Raw genomic sequence first — 12265 nt, 5'->3', positions numbered from 1 at the left:
GTCGGGGCTAGTTGCATTGAAAATGCTGAGATAGACAAAAACACTGCTGTGATTTTCTTTTAGTGTTCAGTTAAATATTGCCTCTGTCCTAACTACGCTTGTTTTTCAAAAATCTGCAAGCAATGTCATTACTAGAACTCCTTCATTAAAGTAAAAACACTACCCCTGACTGTCAAGTAGCTACTTCTCATGCAACAGTGACCCCAGTTTGACAGAAGACCACAATGCACACAGGTCAAACATGTAAGCAAGATTTTCTTTTTTTTTAAGCCAAATTTCACTGTTGTCTTAAAGGTAAAATTCAGTTTGTTATGCAACTAGCCGTCTGTATGTTACACCTTCTCCATTTTGACTTTACGTAGATTTGATTTCTAAAACATTACGCATTCTGATATACGTCTGGTTTTGTATGCATTTGTCATGGGTTTCACATTTGGTGACTGGTTAGCAGTGTGCTGGCCATCTTTGGTTTGTAGAGGAAATCTTAACCATGAACAATCAAGGGGGCTGAAAAGAACTTTTTAAACGCTAGCTTTTTACTCAAACTTGTATCTATACTACACCACGCCACATTAAGTAGAAGCACACATCACAAAATTGCACAGGGATTACAACATTACATCCAGTCTGCATAAAATTGAATTCCACTACTGACCAGGTCACAAAATGGCTGCACTTTCTAGTCTAAAACTAATTTGCATATTGTACACATGTAGGACATTTTTTTACTTCAGTCACAATAATGCATGCAAGTTTGTTTTTTGTAACAAATTTTGTAAATTTGCTCATGCTACCTAGTTTCAAGAGAGCCTTTTTCTGAACATTTGCAATAAGTCACCTCTTGTTAATTAATAGTTCTAGTGCATGCATATGGTGTATACAGGTAAGTAAACATGCAACGTTTTCACATTCTAAAACTATGGCAGTTTCGGCCATATTGTGCTGCCTGCATTTAATCTGTAATGCAGTGTGTCTTAAACGTTTCAATCCCGTATTAATAGGTGGCATTACACATAACACCTATATAGCAGCAAAGCTAATACAGCTTGTGATTAAAAATGTTTAAAAATAGCTAATAAATCAGATTATCTTGAGGTATTATTTCTTGCAAGTCAAAATGGAGAGCAAAAAATCAACCCTAATTTTTAGTTTATGTATACACTGAAAATAGCAACAACAATAAAAATAAGCTTTTTGTAGCAGACATATTCCATCTTCACTATTTTGCTACCTTTGGTAAATTACTGGGGCAGATCTTGAATTTAAAAACCCATGTTTAGAAATAAGTGCACGCTTCACCCACTAAATATAGCAGCAGACTGTGTGCCCCTACGCAAAAACATTCTCATATCTAGTTTTAACTTTACATATAAAAATAACTTGGAGAAAATACAAAAAAACATTTTATTTTAACATGAAAATATCACAAAAATTAGTAAGCCTGAGATGTAGGGTTTTGGTGAAAAACAAGAGGCTTGTAGTGTTTTGGCTGCTGATAAAGATGCATGTATTGATAGCTGGGGTGAAAAGCAGAAGAATGCACTTATTTCTTCTGCATGTCAGTATCTTCAAACACAGTAAGCCACATGCACCCTTCTTTCCTTATGTAGATGCTGGTTCACCATGTTTAATTCCAGCGGAAGTGGATCTGACGTGGGCGGTCAGCCCCCTCCTTTACCAATGGCTTATGGAATTCACGTCCTGCACGAGAGTGGATATTTGCCCAACAAAACTCACAGTAATACTGCAGGCAAGTGACATTGGCACAAAAGAAAGGAGCAAACTTTCCACCGCACCGTGCGCCCTGGCATTCGTCACACATCTGGTCATCCAACACGTATGGCTTTACCTCCACCTGTTGGAGTAAAATAGGAACAATTCCAGTCAGTACCTATTCCCACCTAAAGTTATCTCAGGGCACTCAGGTTTTTTTGGTTAAAAAAAGATAAATACAGAAGTCTGAAATCAGATGTATTAATGCCTTTAAGCGGTTATTACTCTGTATCATTTTTCAGCTGCGCATCTATCCATGCAGTAAGCAGAACACTTCAAGGCAGATCTTTGGAAGTACACTGTGTATGTAATAGATGGCTACATCAGAACCTCCCCTTAATCTATCCCGGAAGGATGCTCTTGGCAAATGATAATATGGAAGTACATGTAGAAAAAAAATCTGAAGGTCTCCCAGTAATCCCATCAGGTCCCAAATATACCCCTACACGTCATCCAATTCTATATTGTTCAGCAAAAAATAACTGAACATTCAAGATTGTAACCATTATACATTACCCTTTTTTAAAAAATAAGTCTCTGTATGTACTACTTGGTATGCAAATTAAAGTGCCTTCTGCAGGCTGGAATAAAGACCTTTTAGCACTGCTGTTCCCTGTAAAGTCACTCCGTGTTTCTAAAATACGGTCAAATGTAGAGCTTTTCCTTTCTGTGGCTTTGAGCTGTACAGAAATTTGTATTCAATGTATTTCTGCAAATATTTTTAAAAGACCATTTTGCAAGCCTACAGACTGATAGAAACACCTGTCTTACACAGCTTCTTTCTCCCAAACTCATCTGACTGCCAGAGAGGAAACATGGCAGGAGTCCAGTGGTAAATTTGCATTATGTCTTTGCAAACCTGAGCTGTTACAGACTGCCATCAGACAGGAAGGAGAGCTTCATAATAAAACACAAAATGAGTTGACTCCGTCATTAAGGAATGTGTTGCCGTCTTCCACATTTTCCTCATGTTTAAAGATGGTATTTTTTGCCTTTTGTTGGCAAAAAGAGTTATTCCAGTTCATACTAAAACTCACAGCTGTAGGAGATACTATTACCTGAGAAGAATCTCCATATAGCCATTGACTTTATGTACTACACTCAGGCAGAAGATGTTTGAAATAATACAAACTTCTGCCTCCAGAGGAAAACATTTACACATACACCTACCCTCCCCAAACTTTTACAGCACAGTAGTCTTCTTGTTCTTAGCTTCAGAAGCAGAGGTCATACTTAACATCTGTGTTTGAAAGAGTATGCTTCTTCCAGTGATCTCTAGTCAGTAACCTGTATTCACTACAGTGACCTGCCTTATCACAAATTACACTCAAAACTTTCCCCTAAACAGGTTCCTTATGCAGTAACTGTGTTTGTGGTTCAGAATTACTGAAAATGTGAAGCAGCATGTATTTCAAACAGTGGTGCATTAATGCACCAAGATCAGTTTGAAGATGACTTCAAATGTATTGCAGACACCCTCTGGGGAATGGAAATACCAAAGTGGATGCAGACTGTTGCCATACAAAAATCTACGACATTTTAAGGAATTGTTTGGAGCTGAAACTCCAAACGAGTTTCAAGGAAATGTTTAGAGCTGAGCTTTCTTATATGATAAAAAAGGATGAGGAGCACTTTGGTGAAGAAAAACATCTGTTAGAGAAACTAAACATATCTACACATCAAAAGAGGTGGACACAAGCTGCAGAGTACTTAAGTAAGGGAGAAGTTAAGATCACAGACAATGTTTGTTAAGCCACTGTGACATTAAGATTTCCAGTTAAGGTAGGAAAAAGCATGTGAAAAAAGTGCTACAAATAGTTTGCACTGAAGTTCAGAAAGATAAACAGGTGAACTGAAGATTTAGCTAAGAAAAAAAATGACTTTTACACAGACAAGCTGGTTATGAAAAGCATGTGAAAGGACAGCAGACCTAGAGAAACTGGATATAACTGGTATAGAAAGGCTATGCTAAGGCAAAGGGTGAGAGAACAGTCTGCCTCTGATTTCAGTTTAGTATGCAATATATTGCTTTATTGGCCAGCATACACATGCATGTCAGATGAAGGCAGTACCTGAAGTAAGACTATCTTCCTCATTTATTAAAAAAGTAGTTTACAGATTTGCACAAATTACTTGCTCAGCTATAAATCAGCAGTAATACTGATTTCAGAGTATTTGCAGAGCCTGAAAAGGTATTAGTGTGTAAACTCCATAAGGCAAAAACTATTTGTGAAAACAGCTTATTTCATACTTTCAGGAACAGCTGAGTTAAGGTGTTCACTAGAAAGAGGCTGTTCTCTTATTACTGCTGAGTAACACAAATAACTGGGTTGTATAAAAATACATATAATTATATGAATAACAAGGACTGACCATATGATTTGAGAAGATTATTTTAAAAACAAAGATTAAAAAGACCCTGCAATAAACAAAGAAGTTCATAAACCTACCCCATCACAAGGTTTAAAGACAAATTTATTACAATACTTAGATTTGGCATTGCGGTATTTTTGTAAGTGAAACACGTAGTTTGCTACTAATGGAGCAGCAAACTTTAAAAAAAAACAAAACACTAATAAAAATGCCAAAATTCCGTATCAAGAGAATACTTGTCAAAACAATAATTTTCAAGAATTAGAAAAGCAACACTAAAGAAAACACAAATTATAACAACTGAAAAATAAACTGTTAGGATTCAGATATTTAAAGAGAAAGCCTAGCTCTTCCCTCCCTCTTTCCCCAACCTCTCCAGCCCATGAAGAGCTATCTACAGACACCAAGTAGGCTTGTTTCTTTCTTCTTATATCTTTTCTTCTTTTTTTGTAATAGTGATTGAAGAAATCATTTGACTATTGTTTTTGTAAATTCTCTTAGATACGACTCAAATGCTGTGCTTCTGAAATGTAGTACTTGGTGCAGATTTTGTGGTTTGTTTTTTTTTTTCTGACCCAAGCTCCAAGAGGCCATGCTCACTGTTTTACTGAAGATTTTCCACCCATCTTCCTTCAAGCACATCAGTATTATATCAGATATTGACAAGTTATATCTCTCTCTCTGTCAACAGCAAGCACTGCTATTTCAGATGTCTGCTCGGCATCCAAAGAGCCCTTAAAAATCTCTGGTGACCCATCATAAAAAAACCAAAACAAAAAAACCCCCACAAAACAACAAACCAACCTACTTGGAAGTGAAGCCTTCGAAGGCAGGTTCATGCCTTCCATTGTCTTGTGAGACGGAACTGTCAGTCTACCTCTACTGCAAAGGGTGCTCCCATGAGAAGAGGAAGACAAAGATAAAAGTGTCCCCTGATTTACAGGGTTTAAGTCCATGTCTCCACCTGGTGAGGGAGAACTAGCCTGGAATGGACCCAACTGTCTACCTCTAATTTTAAAGTCAGGTCATTTCATAGCCAAATGCACTACAGATGGTTCCTGAAACACACTAAGCTATACCCAATTCTGAAGCTAAATGACCCATTTGGGTTTTCTTTAGAAGGGGTTCTGGATTCTGCTCCTTACCCACAGTTTGACCAAACACCCAAAGCAAGATGATCAACAGTTTTATCTCCCCTCACACAGTCACAGTGTCAAAGCTATTTTTCCTGTTATGTAATTGGCCAAAAGGTAGAACTATTAGTCAAACTCAGCTGCAAGTCACGAGGACAGCAATGCCACCAGCAAAATGCAGCCATCACAACTTAATGTGACGCCTATTTCACAACCCGCGTTCTGACCCACTCACTCTCTGGAAAGGACCTTGTTTGGGGATTTCAGCTCAGTAGGCAGCTGGTATCTGAGAGACAGCTGTAAAGCTGTATTACTCTGTCTGTTTGAAGGGAGAGAAGCACATGCAACCTCCCTACAGCAGACTTCTGTTAACTACTGTACTACCTTTTTCCCATGTCTTTGATCTGTACAGGAGACTGGACCTTGAACTACTTTACTTACTGAACCCTTCTTTCTCTACGACCTTTTTTTTTAAAAAAGGAGAACATATATTAATAACAGTGACTACCTCTGCAGCTCTTGACATCAAAATGAGAGACACTTAGAACTGACAGAATTTATATGCCAGTTTCCTTTGCTACTCTTGTATTTCTAATTAGGAGAAATGATGCTGACTAGCCTTCCTAACCAGTTAGTTTTGCTTTAGGTAGCAGTAAGCATGCAGAGCAACCAGAAAGGTACACTGGTAAATACTAAAAGAACTCTCTCAAACAGAAAGGATAAGACATTTTGTAATTTAGATGTTCAGTTTGATTTTCTCAGTTGCTGAGCACTGACAATTATGGCTAAAATTAAGGCCAGCTGCAAATATTAGGCTAATCTGAAACCAATGAATACTAGACTTCTTCATGAATAACAGAGGAATTATCACAGTATTTGGTTTCATTAGAACAAGGGAGAGAGAAAGATTTTCAAGCCCTTTGCCCATACACAACAAAACCAGAAACTCCAGAATGAAAGAACATATGGTTTAACATATGTCCAAGGAACTAACTGCTGCTCTGTGGAATGCATGTTGTTCATTTGGGGGCATTCACGGTTTAACTCTTGGAACTAGTGGAATTACAGGAATACTAGAAGAAAAGTAGAAGCTGTCATGAAATCAAATGCAATGCTACCATACCCCAAGTTCTTTTATAGATCATCGCTTTTGTATTTATTCATTTATTTAAATTTCTGTATAACTTACTCGCTTATCAATATCGCCATGCTGAAGTTGAACAAACCGAGCACTGATGGCAGCAATGTAACTCTGCTGATTGGAAAAAGCAACACGTCCAGCACCTTTCGGGTATTTCAGCTCAGGGTCAGTATCAATTCCTGCGTAACAAACTCCACCATAGAGACGGTCCATGATCATAGCCAATTCCACTATTAAGAAACAAAGTAATGTTTATTTCAACTGGTCTCACAGTACAAACCTATATAGCATGCCTGTATTTAAAAACATCAGAAAAGTTAATTTTAATAATTTTGCAACAGCTCACACAACAGTAATAAGAAGAAATATAAAAACATATTAAATAAACTCTGAAACACGCAGCAGACAGATCTTTCACACTGTGGGTAAATACATCCAAGGAACAATGGAATTGTAAGTCCTTGCAGTCCTTGATAACCTGGAACTGAAATTCCAGGGCAGTTTTTTCCAGGGGATTACAGCAAAAGACTTTTGGGGCAGCCATGGAATGTAAGCTGTATAAAATAGATCCACATGCCACAAATTCCTTGGTACATGTTCTGTGGCTGTCCTGATGCTCTACTACCTACTTGAATTGAGAGATGTAGTTATCTTTTCATCAGCCACACAGACCTTGATTGTCTCTACATTTACCATAGATAGTGAAGTCCAAAAATCTCAAATTTTAGTAATCCTCTAGTGGTATTTTACACTGAATTCAGTTTTGCAATTCATTTAGGCAGAAAACACTCATTTTTCCAGAACTAGTACCCACTGTATTTGGGTATAAAGGTGTCAGCAGTCAATAGTTGTTTGAAGAGTTTCCTAAAGCTTTACTGCTTTTGTGAAGTCACGATTCTTATTTCATAATGCTATAAAGGTTTCATTTTCACATATACAGGACACCTGAAAGCATAAGAATGCATCCATGACATTTATCACACACATTCAGCATAGTAATCTGGAGTATTTGGACAGAATTTAAAGAAAATTTAGTCTGCAGTTAGAACATACTGTGTTTATGTTCATTTACAGAGCTTATACTGCTGTCAAAAGTACAGTCTTAAAGTAAAATAACAGAAAAAGCTTGAGCATTGCAGATCCAAGATAGCAAGATTTAAGATTCTTTATACAACAATTTTTTACTATCACTTCTTGGTTCTCCTGTACCTTCCATCTGACCACTCATCTTTCTGTAAGAATAATATTCATTACAAACTAAGGAAGACTAATGAAGTCCAGGAGTCGCTCTAACAGAAAATGGGATTTGCACCACTGTGTGTTATGTTTCTACTTCCAACATTCACTTCAACCTACTTACTAGAAGGCCATTGTAAAATATTGTAAAAGGCTATTGCAGCCAGTCTCACAAAGCTGACTGCACAGGTTGAGATCAACCATTCCACAGCTACAGAAACATTTAATTTTTCCTTCACGTTCCAACAAGAGTCTAGAAAGAGTCCTGCAGTCTCGTGTTGTACCATACAGACTGTGCTAGCTCTCTGAATTTCTTGTTTCCTCTACTATTCCTTCAAGTACTCCACCGCATGTGGTTTTGCTTTGACCACATTAGTAAGAGTAGCTGTAACCTGACAGAAGTAGCTGCTCTTAGAAGTAAGAGAGTAGCTAATGCACAATGACAAGCAAGTACAAATAGAGCTCCACATAGTCATGGAGCATGGGCAGAGAGGTTTCCAGAGCAAAATTAAAAAAAAACCAAAACAACTAAACAAACTCTTTTGCGACAGAACTTACACTACAGTTTTGCTAGTAAGATCAAAATCTTTTCTACAGCTTTAGACATGTAGCAGTTTCTAGTATATCAATGATGAACAGTGATTCATGGCCAAAGCCAGATGAAAACAGTTAGTAGAGAAATGTAAGAATACACAAATATTGTACTGTGGTTATAACTATCAGGACAGTCTTCTATTTTCATATGTATAGTACCTATCCATACCTCACTATACAAAAGCATGTATGGTTCAAATTATTTCCAATAATCTACTATTAAAACCAGACACAGATTATACTCACCAGCTCTTAATGGTCTAGGGACTCCTCCAACAAAAATTGTTTTTCGAGGATCAAGGGGCTGGGAACCATCCATCACAAAGTCACTATCACTTAGATTCCAGGGACGGATCTGAACCTATTAAATTGGGAAAGGAAACAGTATACTACTTGCAGTTTCACTGCATCATGGATATGCATTCATCAGCATATAAACTGTCAAACAGTCATAACCCCATTAGTTCAGCATGTCTAGGTGTTCTGTTTTAAGCCTATTGATTCAGAACACTACAATTTCAAAATCATCCAACTGTTCCAGATGTTGAGCTCTGCAAATGGTAGTTTGCTTTTGATTATTTTCATCGTCATCATTTCAAATGCAGCTTTAGACAGATGGCAGCTACAGCCTGCAGGCCATGTACTGTTTACTTACTGGCTTGTCCTTGATAGTAGGACTGGAAACACACAGATAGAGCTTTCCATCTTCTTCAATGCAGGCGTCAATCAAGGACTGAACAGAACTCTCTTCCTGGAACAGGAGGAACGCATAACCTGGAAAAAAAGCCAAACCAGCTAGTATTTTACCCTCTTATCTTTGTCTCAATTGTCTTTAGCCGTGACTTTTCCATACAAAGGGGTTTACTCCAAAAGTCAGTCATTCCAATTCTTTGTTATTAGTCATCTTCTTTAGTTATGTACTACCTTTCCACGATCAACAGAACTTCTACTCTTAAAATAATGGTCAAAAGAGACTAATAACCAAATAAAAGCAAACACATCTGCTCTATCATGTACTGAAAGCCTAGGCTGAGCATAATTCATTGGCAGCCACAGACATTACACAATGAAAATCCAACTTGGCACAAAGGCCTAATCTCTATTCTAGAGATTAGATCAAAGTACTTTGTTACATAAGTGACCCAGCAAACCTCCCAAACACTATAAAAATAGGAATTAAAATGCTTATTTAATGCTACAGTAAAAACAGTCAGACAAGCAGAGAACCTCACATGTTAGAACACCTTACAGTCTAATGATATATAGAAAATATGTTACTTGATGGGTGCCTGACAGTGCAGTTAGGGTTATAGTCTAAAAGGAACTTTAAAAGGACTATAAATCCACATTTCTTTCTGAGATTTCTACCAAGTGTGGAATTTTCAACATGAAGTTATGTTTTATTACTTGGATGGAAAAATAAATTCTGAAGCAGCTGCTCTAGAGTGGGCTTGGCAAGAGGGAGTGTGGCTGCTTTAACAAGCCTTTTAGAGATTATACTGTATTTCTGAGAGAAGCTAGGTAACCCCTGGAAATTTCTTACTGCAAACAGTGTAGGTCATCAAAGCAAAGATGGTAGGGTACATCTTGAAGAGCATTAAAGAATCAATGTGTTAACCAGAACATAAAATTATTACATATATGGGAACAAAAGCAGGATTTAAAGAAGCAGCTGTAAGGTCTGTACTGGTCTTTCTAGCCACTTGTACCTCATTTTTGCCTCTCGCACCACAGTCCTATCACAGCTACCTAAAAGGGACACATGACAAGTTTTATGTATTCTGTATTTTTACATAAATCTTGTTTAGTTTAAGAAACATGCTGTAAGGAATCTTTGGGCTTGGCTGAAGCACTTCCTTGTGAAGTCTGTTTTTCTCTGCTGAACAATATTTTTAGTGACAACCTGTTTAACTTAAGCTTTATTAGTAATTATTTAGATTCAAAATCTGTTTCAATGGGTGTATCTTTCAGCATTTATCTTAGAATTCAAAATCCATAAATTAGCTATGCAAAACTCACTCTGGAGTGAGGGCATGTGCAGACTGGCATGGGTGAGCCCAGACCCCTGTAACTGTCCTTACTTGTGTGGACACCAGGCACACACATTCCTGTTTGAATGGAGAACTCAGTACAAGAATGAGGGGAGTGCAAAAACATGGTTAATCAAAGTGAGGGCTAAATGTATATGAGATCAACTAAGAGATCAGACATACCAAGTAAGACTCACAGCCAGAAGTACACTATTTTGCCAGATGCTGATTTTCCATCAGTTCTTACCCTAAAGCAAATTAAAGTTACTGCCGTATAGCAATATACACAAAGATGGTCAGTGTCTCCATGTGATCTATCATTTGTATGTCTGCAGCTATTGATATGCTTAACTGTGGCAGCTGGTAAAAAGATAGAAAATTTGAATACAAGCTTTTGATGAGGGAACAATTAGGACTACTGCGTCCTACCACAGCTGAAATAGAAGGAAAGCAATACTGAAACTACTCATTAATACTGCTCTCTTAACATTATCTGCAAAACACGTATCCATGTCTGGGTTCACCCCACTTAACTTTAAGCATCAGACAGGCTTGAGTCATGAGCTTAGCTGTAGTACTCCCTTCTCTGAAGACGCAGAGAAAATAAGGGTATAGCCTGTACTATAAATTTGGTCTGGCTGTAGTTTTGCTCTGCAGCTCTAGTCCTTCCATGATTTACATTTCATTTTAGTTTGCTCTCCAAGTGTAGCCTGAAGGAAAATAACCAGTTCTCTTGCTGAAGAAAACCATCTAGAGAAGATCATTTGCTCAGGTCCTGCATTTTATAGCCCTAAACAGAGACAGCCAATCCCTTTCAAAGAATGCTAGACTTGCATATACAAACCACTCTCCATCACTTGCCCTGTACCCGGGTGCATTTCCTGGCACAAACCAGTTATAAATTAGCTACAGACTTCTCCAGTCTAGAACACCAGTTACACAGGCAACCAGCCTATACTCATTAGCCAGAAAGTCCTTGCAAAGAGAAATTATGCTCTTATCTTAGGTATTTCATTTAGACACCATAAATTAGGGCTCCTCATTACTACAGCTACCACATGCTGACAACTGTCTGGCACAAACTTTACTCTTACCCCTTTCTGCTTTCACAAAATAAGCTTTTATTGGATTATTTTTCACCTCATCCACAACTCCTCATCCATAATACCCATAACTCATGACCTATTTATGTTTAATGTCTACAAAGCTTGTCTGGTGGTGGTAAGTCATATGCATAAACATGATGAAAAAGATCAAGTGCCTAACTAGTTTTTTTTTTTTTTGAAGTAGTACTGAACTACAATTACCATGCAGGATAGGAAGTACACGTCACAGTGAAACATAGTCGGGACATAGGGTGACAAGTATGACGTGTTTTACTGCACTACAAAACAGCTTTACTCCCTAGTTTGCTAGGTTTTTTGTGTACTGTATCAGTCACTTAGCTTTAACAGCTTCACACTCAATAGCAATGCAAGTCTGTTTACAATGGAAAGGAAAGCTGCTACTTTGAAGGAAGCTGCTTCATACCTCTGGGTCATATCTACACCAACAAGAGCAGGTCATCAGATATTGCTTGCCAAGAGACAAAGCTTGTATGTTTTGCACATATTTCACAAGGTGAAAAGTATTAGATGAAACACAGCCTCATAAAAATTTCTTGTTCATGTGCACTGCTACCAGAGTTTATGCCTCCTCTGAGAGACAATGTTTAGGTAACCCCTGTTAGCTTTTATCACTTGACTAAGTTCCTCTGTGTAACACTGGAACTATTACTAATACTCCTATTTTCAAAGGCAACCACTGTGTGTGACTTTGATAATACTTATCCTCAGAGAATTGCCTCAAATAACAAAACAAATCTTTCTGGAGACAGTAACTGGCTTTCCTTATATCTAAAGATACTGCTCTGGTTATAGTCAGCCCTACTCTGAGCTGACATGTCTCTTAATTAAGCAAGACCAAGAAATTAATTTTTGTTTTTC

The 12265-nt window shown here is 37.7% G+C and overlaps 1 protein-coding gene across 1 annotated transcript in view; it reads right to left on the bottom strand.

Annotated features, from left to right (window-relative positions):
- Nucleotides 1-564: 564 nt before the first annotated feature.
- CPEB2 (cytoplasmic polyadenylation element binding protein 2) overlaps nucleotides 565-12265 on the bottom strand; it is a 48981-nt gene continuing 37280 nt past the window's right edge. Inside the window, exons 8-11 of the mRNA XM_010133287.1 lie at nucleotides 8906-9024; nucleotides 8497-8611; nucleotides 6469-6650; nucleotides 565-1855 (exon numbers count right to left, since the gene is read on the bottom strand). Of these exons, the coding sequence (XP_010131589.1) occupies nucleotides 1628-1855; nucleotides 6469-6650; nucleotides 8497-8611; nucleotides 8906-9024 (644 nt within the window). The 3' untranslated portion in view covers nucleotides 565-1627. The remainder of the gene's footprint in view (nucleotides 1856-6468; nucleotides 6651-8496; nucleotides 8612-8905; nucleotides 9025-12265) is intronic.

This window comes from Buceros rhinoceros, unplaced genomic scaffold (assembly GCF_000710305.1).
Source record: "Buceros rhinoceros silvestris isolate BGI_N320 unplaced genomic scaffold, ASM71030v1 scaffold9310, whole genome shotgun sequence".
NCBI lineage: Eukaryota > Metazoa > Chordata > Aves > Bucerotiformes > Bucerotidae > Buceros > Buceros rhinoceros.
This window is presented reverse-complemented; position numbering and strand designations above follow the sequence as displayed.